At 47.8% G+C, this 26503-nt stretch overlaps 8 protein-coding genes across 8 annotated transcripts; 4 read left to right on the top strand and 4 right to left on the bottom strand.

The window, feature by feature from the left end:
• Positions 1-921: 921 nt before the first annotated feature.
• Positions 922-2525, top strand: DEU56DRAFT_759205 (uncharacterized protein; the record flags this gene model as incomplete). The annotated part of the gene is made up of 8 exons (XM_041350291.1): positions 922-1121; positions 1173-1274; positions 1362-1470; positions 1530-1720; positions 1767-1905; positions 1953-2144; positions 2199-2353; positions 2405-2525. The coding sequence occupies 8 exons, from the start codon at positions 922-924 to the stop codon at positions 2523-2525; spliced, it is 1209 nt and encodes a 402-aa protein (XP_041204670.1).
• Positions 2526-13842: 11317 nt separating this feature from the next.
• DEU56DRAFT_903674 (class II aldolase/adducin domain-containing protein) lies at positions 13843-15033 on the bottom strand (the record flags this gene model as incomplete). The annotated part of the gene is made up of 7 exons (XM_041356646.1): positions 13843-14130; positions 14187-14201; positions 14250-14336; positions 14395-14643; positions 14697-14735; positions 14796-14842; positions 14898-15033. 7 exons carry the CDS (start codon positions 15031-15033, stop codon positions 13870-13872), a joined length of 834 nt encoding a protein of 277 aa, XP_041204669.1. The 3' UTR covers positions 13843-13869.
• Positions 15034-16521: 1488 nt separating this feature from the next.
• Positions 16522-17269, top strand: DEU56DRAFT_916431 (uncharacterized protein; the record flags this gene model as incomplete). Its single annotated transcript, XM_041357857.1, has 4 exons — positions 16522-16630; positions 16680-16905; positions 16966-17017; positions 17066-17269. 4 exons carry the CDS (start codon positions 16522-16524, stop codon positions 17267-17269), a joined length of 591 nt encoding a protein of 196 aa, XP_041204668.1.
• Positions 17270-18208: 939 nt separating this feature from the next.
• On the top strand, positions 18209-19472 carry DEU56DRAFT_862757 (uncharacterized protein). The gene is made up of 4 exons (XM_041355352.1): positions 18209-18720; positions 18772-18823; positions 18876-18991; positions 19047-19472. Exons 1-4 carry the CDS (start codon positions 18377-18379, stop codon positions 19366-19368), a joined length of 834 nt encoding a protein of 277 aa, XP_041204667.1. The 5' UTR covers positions 18209-18376; the 3' UTR covers positions 19369-19472.
• A 177-nt stretch (positions 19473-19649) lies between these two features.
• DEU56DRAFT_873064 (ARM repeat-containing protein) lies at positions 19650-21217 on the bottom strand (the record flags this gene model as incomplete). The annotated part of the gene is made up of 9 exons (XM_041355831.1): positions 19650-19721; positions 19779-20010; positions 20066-20195; positions 20225-20292; positions 20395-20452; positions 20498-20576; positions 20661-20794; positions 20973-21061; positions 21144-21217. 9 exons carry the CDS (start codon positions 21215-21217, stop codon positions 19650-19652), a joined length of 936 nt encoding a protein of 311 aa, XP_041204666.1.
• Positions 21218-21492: 275 nt separating this feature from the next.
• Positions 21493-23907, top strand: DEU56DRAFT_961506 (uncharacterized protein; the record flags this gene model as incomplete). The annotated part of the gene is made up of 9 exons (XM_041359344.1): positions 21493-21627; positions 21674-21692; positions 21746-21893; positions 21941-21980; positions 22049-22290; positions 22343-22861; positions 23001-23056; positions 23108-23343; positions 23406-23907. 9 exons carry the CDS (start codon positions 21493-21495, stop codon positions 23730-23732), a joined length of 1722 nt encoding a protein of 573 aa, XP_041204665.1. The 3' UTR covers positions 23733-23907.
• On the bottom strand, positions 23769-25098 carry DEU56DRAFT_567040 (class II aldolase/adducin domain-containing protein). Its single transcript, XM_041346847.1, has 7 exons — positions 24850-25098; positions 24748-24794; positions 24647-24685; positions 24345-24593; positions 24201-24287; positions 24138-24152; positions 23769-24083 (listed from the first exon to the last, which is right to left on the bottom strand). The coding sequence occupies exons 1-7, from the start codon at positions 24998-25000 to the stop codon at positions 23805-23807; spliced, it is 867 nt and encodes a 288-aa protein (XP_041204664.1). The 5' UTR covers positions 25001-25098; the 3' UTR covers positions 23769-23804.
• An 82-nt stretch (positions 25099-25180) lies between these two features.
• On the bottom strand, positions 25181-26192 carry DEU56DRAFT_824592 (uncharacterized protein). The gene is made up of 3 exons (XM_041354254.1): positions 25945-26192; positions 25766-25860; positions 25181-25694 (listed from the first exon to the last, which is right to left on the bottom strand). Exons 2-3 carry the CDS (start codon positions 25858-25860, stop codon positions 25310-25312), a joined length of 480 nt encoding a protein of 159 aa, XP_041204663.1. The 5' UTR covers positions 25945-26192; the 3' UTR covers positions 25181-25309.
• Positions 26193-26503: the final 311 nt, after the last annotated feature.

Below are 26503 nucleotides of genomic sequence, written 5' to 3'. Positions count from 1 at the left end.
TTTGTATCTATTGAACACTGCTCCGTCTCCTCCGTACTTGTATCTTCGTCCACCAAATTCAATTTCAAGGACGGCACAGCCGTCATACCAAAACGGAAAAGGCACGCCTTATGTGATCATGTGCCTACCTTGATGATGATCCAACTAGTACAACTTGAACGCGATCGTGACTCGGAACTCTTTGAGTTGGACCTCCAAAGATAAGCGATCGATTAACGCTTAGTAGTACTGATGAGATTTGCGCAGGAGTCAAAACTTAGCGGTAGTATGCACGCCTGTCTTCTTCCGTGGTAAGTTCAGCCCTTACCCTCCCTTGATTCACTGTTAATCAAGGAGTAGTACTAGTAGCTGAGGTTTCGCAACACCAACTTGAAGGATGGAGAAGACTCGGACGCACTGTGATGAGACTTCACCTAGGCCCGGTGCTTCAAGTTGCATCCTTCCAGCCTCCTCAGTTTCAAATCTGAGTCTTTTTCGCCTTGGTGAATCAATTTCTTCTGACTGGCTCCTCTCACTCAAATTCGAGGGTGATCCACGCAAAAGCTGGACGATATTAGTACTTCCGGCGGCGTTTTACGCGGCTCACCGCTCACAAAGCTAAACGTTCTGAAGAACGCGCGTCGCATTCAATAATCACACACTAAGCTACGAGAGCGCCGAACCCGGAACCAAGCGCCCCCCCCCCCCTCGGTGCTAGTCCATTTTGAGCAACTCACCAACAGAAGTAGGTGAAGTAAGCGCTTATGGCCCAGTTCACAACTTTGGGAGATACGGGTCCGCGCTCCTGCCTAAACGGTCATACCCGCAGGGACACCGATATAAAGGAGGTGCTGGTTTCTTTTTCCTTCCATCGGCCTCCCTCACCCCACCCCTCACCTGCGCTCCCAAATCATCTTAATACCCTCCTTTCTCCCTTCTTCCATGTCGCAAGACGAGGGCAGCATGTCATCCATCGGCACCAACTGCCAGCGGGGCGACTGCGGCATTCAGCAGCCTCCAGAAACACCCCAAGCTGGGGCAGAGTCAGAGTCAGCGTCTGTGCATGCTCGGCAGAGACGCAGAATCGCTGAGCTGGAGGGAAAGGTCGAGACTCTGGAGTCGGGGCGTTCGGTGAAAGAAAGGTATGCCCCCCGACTGTTTGCACTTAGTCCACTTTACTCACTATTTGTCAGGCAAACTAATTACTATCTAGCTCAGGGAAGGGCCATCAGGCGGGTCGTCACTCTGTTCGACAATATAGAGGATCTGGTCGCTGAAAACGACAGAAGATACGAGTATGATGGCGATGAGGACGCCACTCTAGAATAAGAACCTTCGCCCTTAGCTTTCCACTCCGAGCGCACTCATTAGCGTCTACATAGTCAGGACCGACTGCAAACAGGTTATACTGCTCTAGTGAGAGCCTTAGCCTGGTTTGTGAAGAATGCCACTGACATGGAGAACGACGACTTTGCACGTATGCTAAAAACGGTGCGCTGCGCTGGTATTTGAGTCAACCCGCTGGCTTACCACGCTGAGCCTTCTTCTAGCTTAGGCTGGGGGCTGACAGTGCTCGAGGCGACGATACATCAAAACTTAAAACTCTAGTTTCCTCCTGGGTCAATCTCGAACTCAAGCCAACTCCCCCGGTCGAGCCTGACGACAAACACCACCGCGGGTTTATCAATGACGCATGCGGCAAGTTACTATGCCCTGCTGAACTTGATTGGAGCAGCTCATTGTAGGTGGCGGGCACAGTGTCTTGCGCAATTCTAACTCGTTACTAGAGTGAAGGCAGGCATTAGAAACCGATCGGAGGGCCATGCTGTGACAGAAATGTCCTTTCCAGCATTTTTGTATGAAAACTACACTGCTAACCCTGACAATCTGGAGGAAGGTTTATTCAAGGGAAAAATCCTGGTACAGGTTCGTCAGTCTCAAGCTCCGCGGCAACCACCTCACCCTGTTTGCAGGCCTACAAGGCTGTGTTTACGTCTCCGTCCTCAGCGAAGGACGTCGAGGGCGATGGCGATGGCGCGGACGTTATCGAGAACAACCGGCGGGCTACAAGGGCATCCTCAGGAGCTAAATTAAAAAAACACGTCGCGCAGATTATCAGGATGGATAAGGTTACTCCTCGGTCGATTGCCTACATCGCGTGTCAAGTAAGTCGTGATGTTTATGCTCCCCGCAATCACTTATGTCGGCTGCACTGACAGGTGCGATTCGCGCTTTCTTCCGTTACCTCATGGCGGTCCGTGGACGGCGATTTCGACTATATCCAGTTTTGGAAGATCATCGTGGATTTCTTCGAAGTGGCCCCCGGTCGAGAAGCGCGCCGCAGGGTCAACCGACTCCTGGAGTGGTGGACGAGGTGCAGTACTCTATGTCCTCAATGAACCTCCACTGACAAACTGGCATTTAGAAAGGTTTTTGGAAGGAATCGTCGTGAGGAGCTTAGCGACGCAGCAAAGGCCAATCTGTCTGTGAACGCACTTGCAAGGCAGCGAGCGCAACTAGATGATGCTTCTTTCGATTCTAGCTAGAGATCCGCTTCCATCGTACCGTACCGTCCTATTATCAAGTAGCACTATCCACTAGCCGCATTTGAATTTAAATAACTGAAGACACTTCATCACGCTGCTATTATTTTGCTTTTAAGATGTCTATAAATTGACCTGACGACAACAGTCGCGCACTGGCTGAATGTAGGATATATAGCGCAAGCGTGAGCATTCATGCTAATGGTATAATTGCTCCAAATCGTGAATCGGGATTCCCAACCACAATATTGCAGATGATCTCTCGCTAATTTACATACAATAGAAGACAATTCCGCCTTCGAAAGGGTTGGCGTCGACAGTTGAAGCAAGACGCAAACTTACGGTCGGTCGGTCGGATGAACAGATGCTTGTTGTTTGAATCATCGATACGCTACCGGAGAGGATCAGCCCTTCAAAAAGATTGTCGTCGACAGTGACAGGCGAGCAATCATTAAAGTAGAGTGGAACAACGTCGTTACAATACCTAATATTCCTTTGAAACAACTTTATTGTTAGAGGGAGGAGCTAAGCTACTGAAGATCGTGAATGCATGCACGCAGAATTCTGTTGGACGTATCGCGAATGAATACAACTGTCGAGTTATGACACAGCGTCACATAAGGCCCTTGAGTAGCAAGCAGTTTCTGAATTGCGAGGCATGACCTTTTGCTCTAAAGTTATCTACTAAGCTACCGTGCAACAACAAGCAGGATCAGTGTATATGTTTGACTTCTTCGGGTGCGATCGCAATTAATAAAACGTGCTGCGTTGCTGCAAAATGTACAACATATTCACACAAGTTCCCAATTCTGATATTAGCTCACAATCATCACCCTATGAGTAAGGTAACCTTCATAGCTAATGTAGGGCGCAAATCTAGGCTTGCTGGCTTGGCAGACATGCTCCGGCCTTCTGGAAGACATTAGCAATAGCTTTTAGTTTCAAAAATATCGACCTTACTTCTGAGGTGGCAGCGCTGATTCATTTTGCCTTACCATCAACTTGTGCTCAACCTCTCCTCCAAGTTCGAGTGCGAGTGATATCGCAGTGTTGTCCGCATCATAAACCTCTGTAGGATAGTTTCAAAAATATCGACCTTACTTCTGAGGTGGCAGCGCTGATTCATTTAGCCTTACCATCAACTTGTGCTCAACCTCTCCTCCAAGTTCAAGTGCGAGTGATATCGCAGTGTTGTCCGCATCATAAACCTCTGTAGGACAGTTTCAAAAATATCGACCTTACTTCTGAGGTGGCAGCGCTGATTCATTTTGCCTTACCATCAACTTGTGCTCAACCTCTCCTCCAAGTTCAAGTGCGAGTGATATCGCAGTGTTGTCCGCATCATAAACCTATGTAGGACAATCATACTTTATTCTGCGCTCTACAAGGCCAAAAATGACAATGTAATCCCCCATAGCAGAATTATGTTGATTCTTGTTATTTTCAACTATATATTGTTATATATGCTCTTATCAAATCTTCACCGGTTCACTGATGAACATCACTTACGGGACCCGGAGTCGCAGGGTCTTCAACTCAAACCGACGTTGGCAGAACGTCTTCATCCCAACAAGACCTGGCGGAGAAATGTCTTAACATCGTTGAAGACTACAAGCACAGCCTCATCACAAAATCTGAGGCATTTATCTCTATCGCAAAGACTGTCACTGCCTGCACCTCAGAAGCCACAGACGAAGCGGAGTCTTTTATCGCGAATCCATACTTCAGCATGCTTGAAGACTGGTCCAAGCGGCAGGATGACACCAGAGGGTTTGGTGAGCACGAGCCAGATGTTAGACGCCAATCCGAAGACAGGGAAACTCTCCCTCCTAGAGAGATTGAACTTGAGAGAGAAGTTAGTATCCAGCGAGGTGAACCGGCTCGAAAGCGAGGCAAACTTGACCTCGCCTGTCTCGTTCGAGCCGAGCAATCAAGTACAGGAGGTCAGCTCTCCGCAAACCTTACAAGAACTAACGAAATCCTCCTCAATTGGTCGCAAGACCCCAAAGAAGTTCGACGCCGACTCATGTATCACCGATGCAGCCCGGAATTCCATGAAGCTGGATGGGCAGAAATCGTCGCAGGCAAATGTGTCAATCTTGACGCCGTACACTCCATCATCTCCTCGTCACGCACCATTGACAAATGTACCGAGACTATCGGCAACATTGAGATCAAGTATGCAGGAACATCAGAAGCAGTCGCGAAGAAAATCACCACCGCAATGCAATGGACCGCAGCCTGGAATAGGGCTGCCAGAGCCATCAAATTCGCGTTCCCTCATCGAGAGGATGAGCTCGCTACCTATGGAGAATATATTACCACCAGATTCGACCGTACGCTCGAACGGTCACACGAAAGAATTATCAGGTATGACAAAGCCATCAGGAATAAAGCCGCAAACTCGCGCAGGGTTGAACTCTCAGACCTCGCCTCCTTCATTGACATCTATGAATCTCATTTCCAGTCAGATGGTAGACACCACGACGATGAAAAGCAGACCAAGCCCAGCGCATCTACGCGGGACAAAACTACCTTCAGTCGACGTGAGCCCTGTCGCAAATGGAACGCCGGAGACTGTGCTCGCAGTGCGGGAACCTGCCGTTACGCACATGTCTGCTCACATGAGCAAGACGGCAGACTATGCGCAAGACGACACACGGAAACGAAGCATTTCGAGGAGTCTAAGCCCAAACCCACTTGAACGGCCATTTAAGCGCCCGCGTCATAGACGGGGCCTTATATGGTCACCAACAGATGTTTCTTTCAGTCCAACTGCGCGGTCAACTGAATATGCTGATCCTGTCCCCTCACCTCCACTAAACGAACTTTCGGGCAGTGATGCAGCTCAGACTATTGCACGCAGACCGGACTTGTTTCGTATCGTTACGCCTATAAACGTTGATCGGTTCGAAGACCTTCTCTTGGACCATCCAAACCAACCTTTCGTCAAATCCGTCTGCGACTCTTTACGTCGGGGTTTCTGGCCATGGGCCGATACCTCAGACGACTCGTACCCATCCACTAACGACAATTCCGCGCATACATGCTCCAAATCTAACGAGCAACAACAATTCATCGAGGATCAATTGAGTGAGGAGATACGTTTGGAACGAGTATCAGAGAGTTTCGGTACCGAGCTTTACCCCAGTATGTATAGTGTGCCGATGCACACTGTACCCAAGCCGCATTCTGATAAACTTCGCTTGATCGTTGATCACACTGCGGGCGAGTACTCACTGAACTCCATGATTGACAGAGATGCCATCAAAGGTACCAAGCTGGATGGATTGCACTCGCTCGGAGCTTCGCTGCTTCGCTTCCGTGAACAACACCCAAATGTCCAGCTGGTAATGTTCAAATCTGACGTGTCGCAGGCTTTCCGACGTTTGCCGATGCACCCGCTATGGCAGGTCAAACAAATTCTGACAGTCCACGGTCAACGACACGTCGATCGTAACAACAATTTTGGTGGTAGGGGTTCGCCAAAAGTATGGATTTCGTTCATGTCCCTCGTAGCATGGATTGCTATACATCGTGCCCTCATCGACGCGCTGAAAACTTACATGGACGACTCATTCTCCTTTGAGGTCGCGGGCTGTCTGCTATATTATCCTCCGTACGACGGCTATTTTCCCGCTAAACAGACGCGTTTACTACAATTATGGGACGAACTCCGACTTCCGCATGAACGCCCCAAGCAGGTGTTCGGTGCACCATTGACTGTCATTGGCTTCGACGTCGACCCTAATTCCATGCAAGTATCCCTTCCCGTCGACAAAAAGGGCGAATTGGTTGCAGAATTGCGCCGTTTCGCACGCAAGAACAGTCGTTGGTCGCTTCGGGAGTTCCAACGACTCGCAGGGTGGTGCGAGTGGAGCTTTAATGTTTTCCCACTCTTGAAACCTGGTCTGTCGGTTCTATACGACAAAATCAGGGGAAAGAACAATGCATTGGCACTCATTCACGTCAATAACGCTCTCATCGACGAGCTACTTTGGCTCGCCGACCATATTGAACGTTCTGATGGTTTGCACCTCTTCAAATGCGTGGATTTTGATCCGAGGAGTGATGAAGTCGTTGTCGCCTATACTGATGCTTCCAGCGTTGGCATGGGATTGTGGTTTCCAGACGATAATTTCGCATGCCAATGTCACTTGCCCACCGACACCCCTCACGACACAATTTTCTTCTTTGAGGCACTCGCCGTTTGCTCCGCTATTCATGCTGTTGTCAACATGGACGAAACCCCATCACAACTGCTCATATACACTGACAATATGAACACAGTCGCTATGTTTGATTCACTCCGCGCGAAACCCGTCTACAATTCACTCCTGCGCTCCGCTATGGATATTTTAATCACCTACAGTGTTGACCTGCGCGTGGAACATATCCCTGGTCAGCAGAATGTGATAGCAGATGCGTTGTCCCGCTTTCATAACGAGCTTGTCAAAGATCTCGTGCCTACCGCTCTAATCTTTGACTTCGAACCCCCTCGGGATGCGTTGGGGGCGTCGAAAAAATGATCCCATGCGCAACCCAGTCCAGGCAACCCGTACGGGAAGCCTGGACACTTGAACGCTTGCAATTCGAGCGTTCTTTGGCCCTTGGTTTCGCTATCGAATCGACCACTGCGTCCGCGTACGATTCTCATTTGAATTCCTATCTTAACTTTTGTCGGCTGCACAATCGCCCAGTCCAACCAACAGACGACACTCTCTCTTACTACGTCGTCTGGTTATCCCATTACATTGAACCACGTTCGGTCGATTCCTATCTGTCTGGCATCGTCAATCGTCTCGAATCGCATTTTTCAGGCGTACGAGAAGCACGAACTTCCTTGCTCGTCACGCGCACGCTCAAAGGTTGCAAACGCCGCTTATCCAAGCCTGTCCAGCGAAAACAACCACTTAGCCTCGATGATCTCTCCCTCGTGGCTGACGCTTTCACCTCTTCTGTCGAGTACAACGACATCTTGTTCCAAACGCTACTCGTTACCGGTTTCAAGACTTTGCAACGCTTAGCCGAACTGTGCTGGCCCAACGCCGTTAAACATCAATCCTATCGCAAAGTCCCTCTGCGGCACTCTCTATCATTCACAAATGGCTCAGCGAGCTACACTCTCCCGCACCACAAAAGTAGTAGTTTGGGTGTCGGTTGTGAGATCTTGCTTCTCGGCGAACCTCACGCTAGGGTAGATCCATTGAAGCTATTCCATCGGTACGTGTGTGCTCGTGACGAAAAATTTCCACACCATCCACAGCTCTGGCTCACTTCAGCTGGAACTATTCCCACACGTGTGTGGTTCATGCGCTATCTACGGCGTTTCTTCCCGCCAAGTATTTCTGGGCACTCCATGCGAGCTGGAGGAGCAACAGCTCTTGCTGCAAGCGGCGTTGCCCCTGCGCTGATTCAGGCAGCGGGACGCTGGTCTTCAGACGAGTTCCAGAAATATATTCGCAAGCACCCTTTTCTGCTTAACCTTCTTATTCATGGTTCACACCTTCCGTAACTCATTAGGATCGACAGCTCAGACTCACTGCATCGTTTTTCGCTAAAAAGTCTCCCAAAGGCTCAATCACCTCTCCGTCCCAACGACTCATAACCCAAATTGTATTCAACGCACGCACCCCATCCCAACGACTCAATCATAACTACGTTCAAAACAAAATTCAAAATTATAAAAAAAAAAAAAAAAATTAATAGCCTTATAGCGGTTTTGTCGAGCTTGACAAATCAAGCTCGTTTTTCTTGCCTCGCGAGGTCGTGTCCGTGTACGAATCGTTCTTGCCTCGCGAGTTTTGTCGTGTCTGTGTACGATATACGTTTTGAAGCCTCTCTTCATGTACGACGAGCTGTCGGTCTTATTCCTAGTGTTACAAATTGATTGCGGGTCCTCCGAGCTTCAAGCTGGAGGATCCCGGTGTCATGCATGAAACGAAGATCATGCATTGACATTCAATAGGATAAGGGTATACTAGTCCAAAAGCTTTCGCTTTAGACTAATTACTCTATGTTGAGGCAAGAGAAGTAAAAAGTGGCAGAAAGCTCGCGTTTCGTTTACTTCTGTTTACGTTTATCTTTGTTCACTTTCTTGCTTCTGTTTCTCTTGTTCTTTTTTATTTGTGCATGTTATGTGAGCTTCAGCCACAATCTGAGCTTACATAACATGTAATTAACCCAAGGAGAAGTCATGTGACTCCAGAATTGAGTCATTTGATCTTGGACGATGTCACTCGATGTCATAACTCCACAACGATGTCATTTGATGTCATAGCTCCACAATGATATCATTCAGCTCCACTTTGCTCCACAAATGCTCCACACTGCTCCACAGTGATGTCATTTGCTGTCAAATGAGTCAGAATGAGTCATTTTCCTCCTTTGGTGTTCTTTCCACTTCAATTCTGCATTTTATGCTACAACTACCTCATTTCTTCTGAGATTTGTGTCTCTTTCTATTTTCTTGGTACTATACAGTTCCTGGGATATTTCCCACACCAAATGTATATAAGGAGGCTCAATTTTTTGAGGAGAAAGGAGAGACTCCCCATATTGGAGATTTCCCACTTCACATCTATCATCTGAAGTGCAGGCTGATACTGACAGCCTTACTACACTAAGATTTGATATAATCTTAGTCTTGTATTATCTTTACTGTTGTTAGGGGCATTTAGTCACCCTAACCTTCTTTTCTAGTCCTTTGTTGGTCTAGAACTGCTGTTTCCTTGCTTTGATTAAGTCAGCAAGGATTTGTCTGGGAAAAGCTTAGTCAGCATCCCACACAACCCATATCTTTTGTTCAAGAGCTGTTTGGACAATATCTTTTGTTCAAGAGCTGTTTGGACAAAGAACTCTTCAGGAGTTATTCTTGCTTTGATTACATCAGCAAGGATCTGTCTGGGAAAAGCTTAGTCAGCTTCCCAATTCCACACCACCAAGGACTTTTGCTCCATACCAAAGGTCCCTCGTTCATCAAAGGATCCACACACTTCAGCCAAGTGTTGTGTAGCGCATCCACTCGTATATTTGTCCAAGGACCATTCGGACAAACCATTCGTCAACGTAGTCTAGTCCATCTATTCTACACAGTTCATCGTATCAGGCCTATCATCTAGGTCTATCATCCCATCCAAAACCGAACCCCATTCCAAGAACCAACGACAGACTGTATAGTCGAGCCTCCCACGAACGACACGTTATCAACCGAGAAAACTAGAAAATCCGTTGACCGTGTACTTGAGGAGTTGGCAACTCTTGTCTTATCAAAGTGTAGTTGTGGTGTCACTACATTTACACAAAAACATATAAGACCCTCAAGTAGTAAGACACCGGTTGCCTAAACTCACTCAACGAGTGCCATTGGACCCTTGTGCAAGTTTGATTCATCGAGTTTTAATTGGTTTAAACAAGTTGAATCTACGGTCGCACTCGGCTCAGGCCGAGTTTCAGGTCTGTGCGTACACGCGTCATCATCTGACTCATGCTCTTGACTGAGTCTCCTAAACGCTGATGAGTGGCTGAATCCTGCGACTTTGGTCCTTGAGCTTAACCATCATCTAGCGTTGAGCACTCACTGCTTGCGCACCCACTGCGCCTTTAATTTATTTACCCTCCTCTAGCCTCCCTAATTAGCGGTTTTGTCGAGCTTGACAAATCAAGCTCGTTTTTCTTGCCTCGCGAGGTCGTGTCCGTGTACGAATCGTTCTTGCCTCGCGAGTTTTGTCGTGTCTGTGTACGATATACGTTTTGAAGCCTCTCTTCATGTACGACGAGCTGTCGGTCTTATTCCTAGTGTTACAAATTGATTGCGGGTCCTCCGAGCTTCAAGCTGGAGGATCCCGGTTGCCTAAACTCACTCAACGAGTGCCATTGGACCCTTGTGCAAGAACATCCGGAGCCCGAAGCCCCCCCAACACCATCATCATTGATCAACCAATTTCGCATTTGTTAGACTGCGGGAATTTGTCACTACACCCAAAACATAGCCATTTCTGGTCATCTCCTGGATCTCAACATTTCCCACGCTCCTCCCCAGTACATTCCTGTCCACCACCATACCATACCAACCTATTTACTGTAGAGATGTATCAGTATATACTATGTACATACAATAGGTCACAATAGAACCCTTTTATGCCTATTTTTGTCCCAACACAAGCTCCAGAAACCTGTACATATAATACAGGAAAAACATATCAAAAACACATCTGCATTTTTGTCCCTTCAATGATAGAATGTCTTGGCACAGTATTTATATAATTTTGAGTATATATGAGTCTATTCCACCGCTTTTTTGGCCCTCCAAAGGTCTCTGCAGCACCAGATGTAGTATGCACACAAAATAACAAATAGCTTTGCATTTTTTCAGTTTTAACTGTACAGACTTGCAAATATGATCCACAGCAACCTTGAAATAGCATATACAATATCTCAGGAGCACAGGACCACCACAATTGATGAATTGGGAACTGAAATCTGATTTTTACAGGAGAAAAACAATTGATGCATATTACACAGGGGTGGGGTACATAAGCAGGGCAATGTTTAATAAGAAGGGAATAACATAGACAGACCGTTCCGGACGTTTCCGGGGTCTCTCGGTTATAATTTACGGGTAAGAGAGCCATTAAGCGTAAAAGCCCCAAGTTGGACCAGGTAACACATCACTGAAACATAAATTTTACGACCAACTCTTAGAGCGAGGACGCATCATCTTCAAAGCCTTTGAAGCTTCACAAGCCCCTCTATGTCGATCATCGATCATATCGCCACCATCTCCATCGGCTCCGACACCTGATTGTATTCTTAAATACGCACCCCGGACTTAACTTCTCGCAGTGCTTGGCCGTTTCTTCCGATGCGGCTGCAAATACTGGAGCGCATATATATGCCACTCGGCGGGATAAGTCAAGAGAAAATGGCCTTTGATAGAGTGACAGATCGAGCTTGGGTCGAGCACACGTTACTGCATAATCTAATCTGCAAGGCGCTGTAATATTTTGGTCCAGCATCTGAACCTGGTCCCTTAGCAAGATTTTATGGCAATGACGACAAGCTGTGCGGCCTGGGGAGGCCCGTGTACCCAAGTTGCCATATGAATGAAGTTCATATGGATGGTGATAATGCGGATGATCGATGATGGTATCAATGTGTGTTGGCACGGGACCCGTGAAGGATGAGGAAATCGTAGATTAATGATGACCATCGATATACTCGGGAGACGTACAATAGATAAAGAGCCAGAAGCGAGTCCAGTGTCCAGCCTGTCTGAGCATTACATCAGGGCGTGAGGAAGTTGAAGTTGTAGCTGCAGGGGTATCACCAATAGCAGGTGTGGTAGACGAATTGGAAACAGGAGGCTGTGGTTGCAAAGATGGCTGGATCTGAGTCGAACCACTGGATTGTGTGGCGTTGTGCTTGGGAGGCCGTGAGCTGCCCAGAGTAGTGGGTAATGGTTTCTTTTTTTGTTTCACTCTTGCTGACGCATTCCTCTACATAATGTCAAGTCGAGTCAAATGTCTGAGAAGGAGAGACAACATACACGTTTTCCCTGTGCATACGGGACCTCAACAACTGCTGAATTGCGCTCATGCAATTCGATTCCTTCACCATTTCGTCTGCGTCGTTCCAAAAGGTGTCGAGCCCAGTCGACAGATGACGGTGAGGCATCACGTGCATCGGAGTGGCTGTGGTGGAATAAGCGGCGAAGGAGTGTACTTCCTTGCGGTGCTGAGGAGTGGGGGCGGCTTCGTGGAGAGAACTGAGCACACCAAGTCAGGAAAAACATCGAAACGATACTAATGACATACCTGAGAATGTTGTCGTGGGTCATCGAAAAAACCTTGGGGTACCCGATGGGCAGGCTGACGTCGTTGGGCCGGATGTCGTGTAGCATTTTCCTAGAGTATATATGTTTGAATGCAATGAAATCTGTTTATGAAGGTTTCACGTACACGGAGTGCCAACTTGTTAGCCTGGCTGCAGAGCGCGTTCAGTTGTGAGAATGAAATAAGATGAGGTATGTTGACATCACCTGTGGATCCAACAGAAGTTCGTCGAGACCAGCTTCTCTAACAATGGTAGCAATATCCCATGTGTACGCGTTGTTATCCGAGGAACCAGTCTAACCGGTTAGTAGTTTTCCATCCGCGGAAAATGAGACGCAGAAAACACCATCCGCAAGTTGGAGTGGAGAACTGATAGGCTGGCCGTTGTCGAGGTTCCACAATCGCGCTGTCTTGTCGATCGATGCGCTTGCGAGGATGTGGCCATTCGGGGATATTGTAATGTCAAGGACAAGAGAAGCGTGCCCATCGAGAACTGCGGTCTGCTTCCATGATTTTGCATTCCACCATGTCCGAATCGAGTAATCGAATGACCCGGAGATGAGCGTTTTACCATCCCCAGTCCAAGCCAGGCACTCCACCAAATCTGTGTGTCCTTTGAGAGTTGCGACAAGTTCGCCTGTCTTGGCATCCCAGATTTTAATTGAGAACTCGTTATTACCTTCAGTCCAGAGCCTATCACGTCCACCAGTCGCAATCATGGTCGTGTCTGGCGAAGAGATGACCGCGTACGCTGCGAAATTGATTGGCCAGGGTGCCTGGAGTATCTCTCCGCTCTCCACATCCCACTGCCTTACAGTCCCATCAACAGATCCGCTCACTACTCGCTGACCATCTCGACTCCAATAGAGAGACTTCACTACCCTTGTGTGTCCCGTTTTTGCGATGACCTTGCCTATGTCGATGTCCCACAACCTCACTCCACCGTCCCCACTCCCACTAACCACTTTCTTCCCATCCGGAGACAACGCTATACTGTGCACTCCACTGTCTCCGTCCCGCCAGTCTTCTCCTATCTGTTTCCCACTCTCCAAGTTCCATACCCGTAGCGAGCCATCATCTGAACAAGTAATTATCCGCTGTCCGTCAAGCAGGTGTATGACACCCCGGACAAAATGGGCGTGTCCTGCGAATTTCTGGTGAGGTGTTATTGCTGATATGTCTTTCGTTTTAGTGGTGGGTGAAGGCATGCTCCAAAATTCCTACTACCGAGTGCAGCACCATCTCAGCTTTCATCCAACATATTCCAAATCCATCACTTACTTACCGAGGATAACAACGACGGGCAGATAGTAGGGGACAATGGGTGTTCAGGTCAAGTCAAAGTGAAATCCACTGCTTCCTGGTACATTTGACATGCTGTATCCTCGTGTTCACATGCACAGCTTATATACAGCATAGGCTGTGCAGCTGAAGCGCCCAAGCCTCGTGAGGTTATATCCCATGACGTCTCGGTTCACGACTTATTGGTAAATAGGTCAACTACAGGTTCTACTTCAAGTTGTGTACTCGAATTTCTTTCCTTCTTCGTGCTCCAAGAGCTGAAACTCGGCAGTCCCATTGAACCAACCGCCTAGCTCAGATCCAAGACGCCGCTGTGTTTTAGCCGCACTTTCATGATCAATAAGACGCGGTGTCAGTCCACGAGTGGCGGCAGCCTGGTCTGCTATCATTTGAACCTTGCAGCACTTTTCCAAAGAGATGAAAAAGAAAACGGTAGATTCAATCGACTTGGCGGCAACAAGAGCCCCATGGTTCTACCAAAAGAACATGGTGAGCAGGTGAGAACGTTCAACTAAGCTCTCAAATATACCTGGAGGATAGCAGCCTAGAATACTGTGAGCGTCGACATATACAAATTGGTGCATTTACTAACCTTCTTGGAACCTAGAGCAGCTGCTATAGCCAGACCTTCCTCGCGGTCATCGACGATGCCATGAAATTCACTAAATAACACATGATCCTATGGACCCATTGACTGAGATATCTCTTTTCATTGAAGAATGATGAGCGCGAAATACCTCATAAAACGCACAGCTGTCCTGAGTAATGGGGTCAAGGGGCACTCCAAGGGAGCCGAACGCCTTGGCATACGTAGTGTGCGAATGCGCAGCACAGATCACATCCGGACGAGCTTCATGAATGGCTGAATGGATCAGGTATGCTGATCGGTTGAGGAGCCGATAGGGTCCGGACTCCTTTTCTTGTATATTTCCTTCGTGGTCCACGAGAAGGAGGAGCTCAGGCTGGATGAGCTTGAAGTGAACACCCTATATAGGCTGGTAAATATTACAGCTTTTATCTCGACAACATAATTGATTACCAAGGGGTTGACCCAGTAGCAATCTGGCCTGATTGGGTCCTTTCAACAAAGCAATTAGAATAATCACGCACATCGTGTTATCATTGTCATTATTCTCACCCGGACAGTAATATGTCCTGCAACGCCTTCGTCATAGCCGTACTTTGCTGCGTTGCACGATGACGACGAGCGCTTCCCGTCACGATAAGACAACGAGCTCACCAAAGATACGATACGCCTGAGCCAAGCGAAATTTCAGAAACGCTCGATGTTCCAATATATCAGAGAACGTCGGAGGAACCGGTCTATTGGGATCCTTGAATGCCTTAGGAATGTCGTCCCCCGATGGTGCGGTCATGGTGGTAACAGATTACAATTGCATATGATCGAATATGAAATAACAAGACTGGTTCTATACTTAACCGCGCCAACGACCAGCTGATAATGATCACAATAGACCCGGTGGTCCTGCTAATCCAGATGAAGCAGATGCTGACTTACAGCATAGTAACTCCGCTGCAGGCGTTAATCAAGCGCATGGGAGGCACTTGCACATGCCATGCCCGTGGTCTCCTAGATCCATTGCCGCCAAAGTTCAACTGTCTTGCGGTGCCAGAGAAGAATCCGATGTCGATCCAGCTGACGCATTAGGAGGTAGTGGTAGGGTGTACGGATGGGACAATTTAGTGAGTATGTTTTGTGATGTGTGCTATGCGTGCTGATGCGTTGTCGTTAGTGTGATTGATTTCTCGGGAGGGAGAAGCCTGGGACGGAGGAAGGGAGTGAGGACTCGGAGGAAAGCAGTGAGGAGGAAGATGGGTCTGTCACGATAGGATTTTCATTTTTGGGGCTTGAAGCCTTGGCGCTGTTCACGCAGCGGCCCGCATGAAAAGGACGCCTATCCTATTATGTATGATCATGATATAACTAGGATTGTAGTAAGTATTGTGCATACATGAACATGACAAGGTTTCTACGACCCTCATAATTAGTAGTAGCCAACTTTCGACCAACCGGTAATTTCCGGACGTTCACGTGACCCGTTCCAGAACGGATCTCCTTATATGGCGTCGCCGCGCGCCCGGCAACATGTTATGTTTTGATTCATATGTTTTTAATTTCTATACAACTAGCGTCTACTTTGTAACTCCTTGAGTTTGACTAATGTTTGGGTCAAGCAAGGTTTCTGTCGATGCAGGCGGCAATTCTCGAGTACATGAACACAGGACAGAAATAACATAGTGCTCGGCGCTTCCCGAGTTACATAACTTGAACAAAGGTTCGCCCAAGGCCAAGAGGTACCCGCTCGATATCTCGGTGTACGTGGTCTGTTGTATAAGCGCAATCGATGAGTTGTGCTGACTGCTTGTAGGTGCGCTATGTCGGATTATTGCTTTCTGCGTAAGTATGTTTTCAAGGCCAATATTGGCACTGGGCTAATCAGCCGTATCTTACGATTAGTATCAACATACTAAGTGTGTCTCTTCTATACTGCATTTGTTTCCTCTGACACGTGGTAGCTCTCCCGTCGATCTCGCTGGCAGATCTAGTGAGTGTTGTGCATCACTCCAGCCATTCCCACCCAATTAACTGACATAGGGGTGAGCACAACAAGCTTGTTGGTTCCACGTACTAACTGTAACAGCCGTGAGTCTATTTTAAGTATCAAGTCCCCAACGCTCATCAGTAGGCGGGGTTTTCAGGTTCTATACTCAATTTCACACTATGCTGGATGTTTGTTGTCGTCAGTACTATGCTGGGCGGTGAGCTACTCAGTTGGAGTACCTCGGTGACATTGACTTGACTCAAACATCATGCAGTCATTGTAATCGCTCGACTACATGCCATGTATCATCGATCCACAAAGATTCTCATCTTTCTCATTGTCAGCTTCCTGCCATTCACGGCTTTCAACATAGTGCTCGCCGTGTGGGAAAGCACTGAAATGTCATGGGGTAAGCTCTAATTACTTTAATCGCATCAGACTTATTGAACGAATACCAGAGGAGCTCGTCATCTCTGGCACCTATCAGTGCACTTCTACAGGATCCAACTCACTTATGCCGGCTGTGGGTTATATTCTTGGCGCTATATGGGAGTCCATCACGCTGTGTCTTGCAATCAGAATTTTTGTAATACACTTCCGTGAACTCCAACGCACATCGACGGGATGGACCTTCGAGAACTGTATCACGGTATTAATGAAAACTCACGTGTTTTACTTTGCAGGGTGAGCTCCTAATTCAGTTCAAGTGATTATATGCTTTTGCTGAAGTCCCACATGTGCTAGCTATGCTGCTGCTTCTTTCATTACAATTAGCTTCCTGTCTCCAACCACAGTGGTGCGCCAATTTGTGTCATTTGCATCTGATCACTCATCATTTCTATAGGAGTTGTCTCCCGTGGGAAGTGGGATTTATTATGGCGTTCTCACAATCATCGAAGTCATGCAAATGTTTGTGCTGGGACCACGCCTCATTCTTAGCATTCGGCAATATCACGCTGAGCTCGTGGCAGATTCTGGCGCAGGAACTGCCATGACTTCACTTGCTTTCCAGGAGCGTGTCCACATGGCAACTAGCAGTGGTGTGTAGCAAGGGAAACCCTCCAAGTGATTAACACTTATTTCTTCGGGGGAAAGGGGAGAGGAGGGAGAAACAGGGGAATGAATATGCGTATGCTTTTTGGAGTTTCGTCGTGGTATTTATGTGCACGTGGTGCTCCAAGGTGATTGGGATTCAAAGAGAAAAATAGAAGCTGGCTACTTCTACACTATGCTTGAAGCTGAAGCTTTTTACGGCAATGCGACTCTCAAACAACCACTGCAGGTTGTACTATACTGTGTGTTTGTTTGCGTAATCACTTACTACTACCTGAGGCAAGCCGTCATGCATACCGCTAATCTGACAGCAATCATAGTCAGCGGATATACTGCTTTTTTGTGTGATAGGGTATGCTCAGGTAGCTTGCCCCGTCCTGTCTTCGGTGGGCACTTTCGGTTGCCAATCAGCACGGTGCACTGGCCAAATGCGAGGACAATTGAAGTTCTCTCCTTCCAATTCAGGAGAGAAGAGCAATCTGGCGACCTCAAGTCATGACCACTTCGTACAAAGTGGCAGTCTGCAGAGTTCGAGAATGATATTCAATGGAGTTGACCTTCGAGTGACGAGTCGGGACTCAGTGACCGTTTCCTAGTTCTGAAACTCCTCGCCGAGCAGTCGGACTCGTCGGGCTGTTCTGTCCAAGCGATTGGCTCGACAAATTCGCATCAAGATCAAATATCACTCTTGATATGGTAGATTCTCTATAGCAAATTGAACCGGTGTCTCGCTGAGCCTCCGGCGGAAGACAAACAGACACTTGGTCACCATTCAATTTTACTAATCTTCGCCAATCGGATACGTACTGTCGCAGCTTCATCTGATTAGTAACTTGGATTATTGATATCCCGAAGCTCGGTAAGAACGTATTGCAGCGTTACCTTTGCAAAGCCCCTATATATGTGACCAATTTCCGTGGTCGAGAGCACGCCACTTGCATTCGGACTTGCGCCAGACTTTGAAACAACTCCATCCTTATCTTACAAACTGTCTCATAATAGCTTCAGAGTCACGCGCGCACGGAACATAGAGAGTATAAATGAAACGTAGGGACGGCTCGAATCCCAACGACAATACAACCTTCCTAAAAATCCAATCAACATGACTGGCGAAGTTCTCGTCCCCCACGATGTCCAGACTACCCTCAACTTCTACAAGCCTATAAACGACGAGCTGCCTTACAATTATGTCGAGGAGCCCCCTGTGGGAGTTCTCAGGACCAACATTGGCCAAGATGTCCAACAAGTTGTTGTCCATGATATCCGCGGCAAGGAAGACACTGTCGGACTCGATAAGACGGGCTTCCAGTTCGTTACTCACAAGAGCGTAGAAAAGGACTTTGTCGATGAAGAAGCGATCCAGACAAAATATTATGCGGAGGTGGAAGACATTTTGAAGAAGCATACGGGGGCGAAGAGGGTGGTTATATTTGATCATACCCTCAGGTGAGTGCTCGTGAATGATCGTTGAAAGCGCCTTGGCTTAAGTGCATGAAGGCGGAACCCAGTAGATGGCGTAATCCGAGCGAACGATGCTCGTGGCCCTGTGGTGAGTTATTATCCAGAGTGCTCCGAGGTATCCCACTCACCAAGAACCTTAGGAACGTGTCCACGTCGACCAAACCTACGCCGCTGCCATCGGTCGTGTCTATCGTCATCTCGGTGACGATGCTGAACGCTTGCTCAAAGGTCGTGTTCGCATAATCAATGTCTGGAGGTGAGTCAAACGCATCTCTCACCCCACGATTAAGTAACCCAATCCATCCATATAGGCCCATTGCCAACCCCGTCGCGCACAAACCACTCGCTGTCGCAAATTACCGTACGCTCGGTCGTGAGGACTTGGTCTCCACTAGGCATATCTATCCGAACAGCGAGGGCTCAACGTTCAGCGTGCGTTATAATCCAACGCAGCGCTGGTACTTCCTCGCGAACCAAACCCCTGATGAGGTTACGCTCATCAAGTGCTACGATTCGGACGAGGATAAGGCGCGCCTCACGCCTCATTCAGCGTTCCTTGACGTGACCAGCCCCAAGGACGCACCGAATAGGCAGTCCATTGAGGTTCGCGCGTTGGTATTTGAAAATGAATAGAGAATACGAGAATCGCCGACTCTAGTGTACATGTATTCATTCTGTCGTATTCATAGTATGAGCTGCATCGATTATCAATTTCACAAATGTTTATGCAGTGGATACGCACAATGTTCGATGGATGTTCCTGTGCTAAGGGTATTCGACGAAGGAATGTTCAAATTCAAACTTATCAAACATGAGCACAAAGAAATGAACGGCGTCTAAATTAATACGCGCCAGGTATGAATACAGCACGCAATACAACCTTAATTTCCCTTCTCTATCGACGACAACACAGATCAGGCAGGAGTGGCCTCTACCCTAACGCTCTCCAGTCCATTCGCATACTGGAATTGCCCCGAGTTTTCATACTACCAATCGTCAGAAATAGATCCTGAAAACTGTATAGGAATGAAGAAATAACGTACCTCCCACATATCAATAGCAACCTGACAGCTCTCTCGCACAACGCGCGGAGAATCCTCGCGCGTCATCCATTCTTTAAGATGGGGTAGCACCTCAGGCGTGGCAATTCCTCCGAGCGCCTCTGCAGCCTCGTGTCGCACCATGTCAGACTCAGATCCGTCCTGCAGGACATTAAGCAACGAGGGTACAGAGTGCGCGCTCAAGAGTTGGCCGAAAACGAAGGCAATTTCGTGTCTGCAGCGGATGGGTTCAGCGTCGTGACGAAGTCAAAACATGAAAAGAAGCGGACTTGCATAGTGCGCTGTCACCGGAGAATCCTGCTGCTAGTGCATCGACGGCCGCTGGCGTTCCGGTGTTGCGGAGTGCAAACATAGCCCGATAGCGCTGGAAAAGGGGAACGGAAGTATCCAAAAGCGTGGCTTGGAGAGAGGCGATTGCAGACTCTGACAAGTCATCTGGTTTTGGCCAGAGAGAAGTTTGGAGGAGGGAGGAGCGGGGTCAATGGATGTGTACGTCCTGCAAACATGATGTGAGTTTGTTAAATTGCGGGACCAAAAGTGGTTCGAGTAGTGGAATAGGCAGATTGAAATCTCGAAAAATGAAATGAAAGCTACATACGGGGTCTGATCTGACGATTCTTTCGACGCAAGATGTTGGCGTCCCTCTTCAGAATTATCTCATTCAATTTTAGCGAGCGCGATCTCGCATGTCTCTCGCACACTCCTGTTGGGATCTGTGAGGTACTTTGTGAGGACCGCCTTGAAATCAGGTGATGAGATTGCGCCCATTGCTTCTTCTGCCTGTCTCGAATGCTAGTTAGCATCATAATACACTGGAACGTACAAAAGCGGGACTATGCGAAGCGGGACGATGGAGACGCTTACCTCGTGTCGGACCATCGGATCCTCGTCTATATTCTCCAGCACTGATTGAAGAACTGGGAGAGCTGAGACGAGCTTCATCTGTCCTAAGCAGTATGCAAGCTCGTGCTTGAGCAGTGCTGAGGGAACGGCGAAGCCTGGTAGATGGGTAATGCGTCAGCGCACGTCATCTTGACAGAGAATCGCATAGATGAAAAGATATGATGGCTGATGTTAGGATCGAAAGAAAAGAATCATATGAACGGAAGAACGGGAGAACGGACGAAATTCACGTATCCTCAGAGATGATCTTGACTGCCTCATCATTCTTGAAACTTTTCAACGTAAAGAGCGCTCTGAAACGATCGTGCAAGGGCACCGTACCGCTCGTATTGAGCAGCACAGCGCGAAGGGCAGAGAGCTCGCTTGGAGAGACCGCGTCCAACGAGGAAGATTGAGATAGAAAGATAATTTGGTGTGGCGGACTTTTGATTTCATTTGCTAAACCTTGTCCTCCTACATATCATGCCCAAGTCAAAACGCGCAAAACTCGGTAAGTTTCGTACTCTTTGATGGATCATGATGAAGGTTGATGTTGTATTCTGTATGGATAGTCACGTGCCCTCGCAAAAGTATCGAAAAAGACGAGGGAGCCAACTTCGTTAACAAGTTCTCTCTATTTTTGTGCAGTGGGTCGTCCACACTCGTATGACATTTGACACATTCCCAGCATCATCCTCAAGAGGCGATGATCTTAGCGACCGTATTGGCCAGGATATTGGATATTGTTCCTTGACTGTGTGACGCGTTATAAAAATATTGTTTCTGCTGGCGATCTTTCACCGACACTTCCTGTATGGTTGTTGACACAGATACTTCGTCGGTCCCCTATGGGCATTGCTTTGTCTCGAGCGCATATTCACTTCCCTCTTTTCCTGATGGCACGGCTAATAATTGTTCGGACCGGGAAATTGCGCATACTGGGGAACAGGTTTGATTTATTCACCGTGCCAAATCAATGTAACTGACTTGCAAAGATCAATCATGTCTTGTTAGGTGCGCGCATATCTCCCATAGTATTGTTGTGTACGTTCTGACTTTGACACTAGAGCATATCCTGATGGAGGATCCAATGATCCGTGGGGCAATCATTTTTCATGCGTATCAACACCTAGGCGTTCTGGTGGACCCGCAGATGGACGATGTGATTGACGTTGGTGACAAAGAGAAACTCACAGCGTTCAAGCGTTACATTCAGTTCGTCAGCTTGAAGGTACACTCACCATCGCTAACAGCACGGACAGGCTCGCTCTTGATCCGACGAACATGTCTCCACCTCCACACGTTTGTATATACCCAGAGGTTCCTCAATTATTTCTTATGCCCATTCTCAGGATTTGACACTTTCTTAGATGGTCATCGTAGCATCAGTGCTAAAGCCATGGAAATACGTCGAGGATGGGACACCCGATAGACAATCCATTGTGGCTGAATATGCTCCCGAAATTGTGTCACTCAATGAGAGTGTCTCAACACCCATTACACCACCGGCTGTATTGACCCCTCGAAAGCCGTTTAAATTTGTGAGACGCCTTGTCAAGACTACTCTAATTAAGAGCGACATCGAAAACATCATAGAGTATGGCATTGATGGGTGTGTACCAACATTTTATCCAGTGCCTCGTGAATAATTTCAAGATTCAAAGCCTACCAGCGACAAAAGCTCGCCCGTTCTTATTGGAAACTTCCCGTACAACTAACAAAATCGATATTCACAAGTCTTCCGATAACATTGTTCACCGGCATCCTGTAGTCATCTCCCTTCGTAAACGTGCTAAGATGTACCTGAGCCGATGCCTCGTCGTGGTCAATATGGCGCGAACATATGTAACGAGTTCTTCTGCCCGTCAGCCGTCCCACGGTCCACTCCTCAGGGAAACTATTCTGCTCACGGATAGTACTTCCACACTTGGAGCGAGCCTTCTAGTGAAGTTGTTGGACTGCGAGACCACCGCAAGAGTATATGCTCTTGTAACGAAGGACACGAGTAGTGATTCATTCGCAGAAAGGCAGTCAAAGATACTCAAGAAAATTGGTTTTGGTGAGGATCTTATCCACCACAAAAAGCTGGTCTTAGTGGATGGCGACGCATGTGATGAGGATACTGCCATACCTCAGGAGCACTTTGCTGAGGTTGTTGCCTCCACCACACATCATACACGATCGTGAGTCAGGTTCTTTGCTGGTTACACGTTCGCATGATAACTCGGCAGCTTGGTCTCATTATGATCGGAGCACACCCCCATCATTATTCTTAAGTGAACGCCACAAATTACAAAAGTGGATTGATTTCGCGTTGAAAAGTCCCCTTCCACTTCCCCCGCGTTTCGTGGTCGTAAGCTCGCCGGCGTTGTTTGCGAGTTCGTAATGTGACTTTTTATCATCATAAGTTTTACTAATCTTCTTTCCAGATTCGCGGTGTCGCGTACCGTTGGAGAATTACCCAGCTGACTACTTCGACGCTGTTGGCTGGGTATTCATCGAGTCGATTTGGGTCGCCCAGCAGCGGTTGTCAGTCAACGCCAGTTTGCGACCGATCATGATTTCTTTTGACCAGCACCACAAAGCATTCAGGTACGGGCGAGGATGGTTATCTGCAATTGCAAGAACTTGTCTTTGTGTCGGAGCGGTTCCAGATGCTTCTCGGGTGAGTGGCCCTCCATGACCGGGTGATTTTATGAATTTCAACTCCATGCTTCACACTACCAGATGTTTTCATGGGTTCCGATGGGTTCTGCTGCAACGGCTCTCATAGAAATGTACAACTCACCTTCCCCATGTCCGATACTCCATATCGCGCCTCCGAATCCAACTTTGAGGGCTCGATCTTTTGCAGGACGCCTTGGCCTACCACTCATCCCTCTCGATGAATGGCTCTCTAGATTTGACGGTTTCGCTTCCAGAGATTCTGGTGACCAGCCTGTCTTATACCTTATAGAGATGCTTCGTAGGGAATCCGCGCATGGGTTTGTTTCTGTAGAGGAAATGCCAACGGTCGTTTCACGTTACCCGTGGATACCTATGCCATGTTGGTAGAGGATCAAAAAATTGGCAGGAATATCGCTGGGTGCTTCAGGACTCCATAATACATATTGGTAAATAGGTCAGCTACAGGTTCGACTCATGTGCAGGCGTATACTCGAATTTCTTTCCTTCTTCGTGCTCCAAGAGCTGAAACTCGGGAACCCCACTGAACCAACCACCTAGCTCAGATCCAAGAAGTTGCCGTGTTTTGACCGCACTTGCATGGTCAATAAGACGTGGTCTCTGTCCAAGAGCGGCGGCGGCCTGGTCTGCTATCATTTGAACCTTGCAGCACTTTTCCAAAGAGATGAAAAAGAAAATGGTAGATTCAATCGACTTGGTTGCAACAAGGCCCCCATGGTTCTAAGTGGAGCATGGTAAGCAGGTGAGAACACTCGACCGAACTCTCAAAGATACCTGGAGGATAGCAGCCTAGAATACTGTGAGCGTCGACACATACAAATCGGTGCATTTGCAAACCTTCTTTGAACCCAGAGCAGCTGCTATAGCCAGACCTTCCTCGCGATCCTCGACAATGCCACGAAATTCGCTATACAACGTATGATCCTGTAGATTCATTGACTGAGACATCTCGTTTCATTGAAGAATGATGAATCGAGATACCTCATAAAACGCACAGCTGTCCTGAGTAATGGGATCAAGGAGCTTCCCAAGGGAGCCGAAAGCCTTGGCATACGTAGTGTGCGAATGCGCAGCACAGATGACATCCGGACGAGCTTCGTGAATGGCTGAATGAATCATGTATGCCGATCGGTTGAGGAACCGAAAGGGTCCGGACTCCTTGTCCTGTATCTTTCCTTCATGGTCTACGAGAAGGAGAAGCTCAGGCTGTATGAGCTTGAAGTGAACACCCTATATCAACTAGTGAATATTATGATTTCTATCTTGACAACATAATCGATCACCCAGGGGTTGACCCAGTAGCAATCCGGCCTGATGGGGTCCTTTTCAACAAAGCAATTAGAATAATCGCGCACACCATATTATCAGTTGTCATCATTCTTACCCGGACAGTGATATGTCCTGCAACGCCTTCGTCATAGCCGTACTTTGCTGCGTTGCATGATGACGACGAGCGCTTCCCGTCACGACAACACAATAAGCTCACCGAAGATACGATACGCCTGAGCCAAGCGAAATTTCAGAAACGCTCGATGTTCAAGTGCATCAGAGAACGTTGGAGGAACCGGTACATTCTTTGGATGATCCTTCAATATCTTCGTAGAGATGTCGCTGGCGTACCCCGATGGTGCGGTCATAGTAGTAGTAACAAATTACAATGCCTTGCGATCGAATGTGGGGATGAAACAAGACTCGTTCTATACTTAACCATGCCGACGGTTTGGATGAAGCAGATGTGACTTACAGCACGGTAACTCCGCTGCGGGCATTAATCACGAGCCAGCTCATCGCGCTCACACACCGGCACTTGTATCTGTGCATCCCAAAATTCTATCCAATTCTGAACTTTGAATCCATTACATGAAAACACAAAATCGAAATAATCACAGAAAGGTAGAAAAGGTAAAAAGGCAAACACAAAAAAAACACATCAACAAAAAAAAATCTCAAAGAGCCATCGTAACGCCCAACAATGCCGGCCACAGAATAAACACCACGCGGAACTTGAGTTTCTCAATATCGATGCGGCCTCCGCTGTTCCTGCTATTGCCAGAGGGTTGATTGACGTTGCTGACGTCGCCTGGACGGAGGGGAGGCATCACGATGTTTCTTGCTGATGGCATTGGAGTTTCAGACCCAGACTCGGAAGACGAAGGCGCAGACGGCGATGCTGCAGAGGTCGCCTGAAAGAACAGATTCTCGCTAGTGCTAGAGCTCGTCACAGCTAAAGAACTCGCAGATGTCGGGAACGAACCGCCTTTGACCACGATCGTAAAGTCGGCGCTGTAGATGATCATGTCGTATGGAGTATTCGTGATGTATCGCAGAGTGCTATCGTGTCAAGGGAGGGGGGGTAATGAGCGTCCTCGCCGTCACATCTGGTTGGTTCAAGTGATACATACAAATTCGAGGTATCATGCACAAGGCTCCTGGGTATATCAAACTGCCAAGCCTTGGCACCAGGACTCACGTTCGTAGCGAGCGTCCCAAGGTACATCTGTACAAACCACACGATCCGTCATTGAAGTCCCTTTCTCTCAACGACAAAGGGGAGGGGGAAGAAACGAAACGAAAAACGCACGCTAGTATGTGCAACGCAGGCCGTCTCACATACAGGTTGTGGTTGAACGAAAAACCATTTCCCCAGACGCGTTGCGGCGATGGATGATTTCCTCAGCAAGTCAACGTCAGTAACGGGTATTGGAAAATTCTGGAGCTACAACAACAGTGCACTGGATGCCCTGGGACACCGTGACAAAAAAAAATCGAGAACAAGCATAGTCCCTGCGGCACATGCTGAGAATTAACACTGGTAGGACAAAGGAAGGCGAGAACTTCAATAGCGTCCAGCGAAGTTTAAACCCCGCTCGATGTTTGCATCGATAATTCGATATCGCCAATTCATGCAGCCCGGGCCCCGGACCATTATTTGAATGTGTGACATATTCCATCCATGCAAACACGCACACCTCGCTTTAAATTTTTGGTCTCGTCGGATCTGATGCTAACTGTGGGCTGTGACCATATCGATTAACCGCTTCAAAGTCTACTACGCTTATTCTCAACCAACCTCACTCGATCATTCACACCATCCCTGCAACGTCCATAACAATGAATTGTGACAACAAGTATCACATTCT

Source organism: Suillus clintonianus, assembly GCF_016758775.1.
Source record: "Suillus clintonianus strain FC179 chromosome Unknown DEU56scaffold_85, whole genome shotgun sequence".
In the NCBI taxonomy this organism is placed as follows: domain Eukaryota; kingdom Fungi; phylum Basidiomycota; class Agaricomycetes; order Boletales; family Suillaceae; genus Suillus; species Suillus clintonianus.
This window is presented reverse-complemented; position numbering and strand designations above follow the sequence as displayed.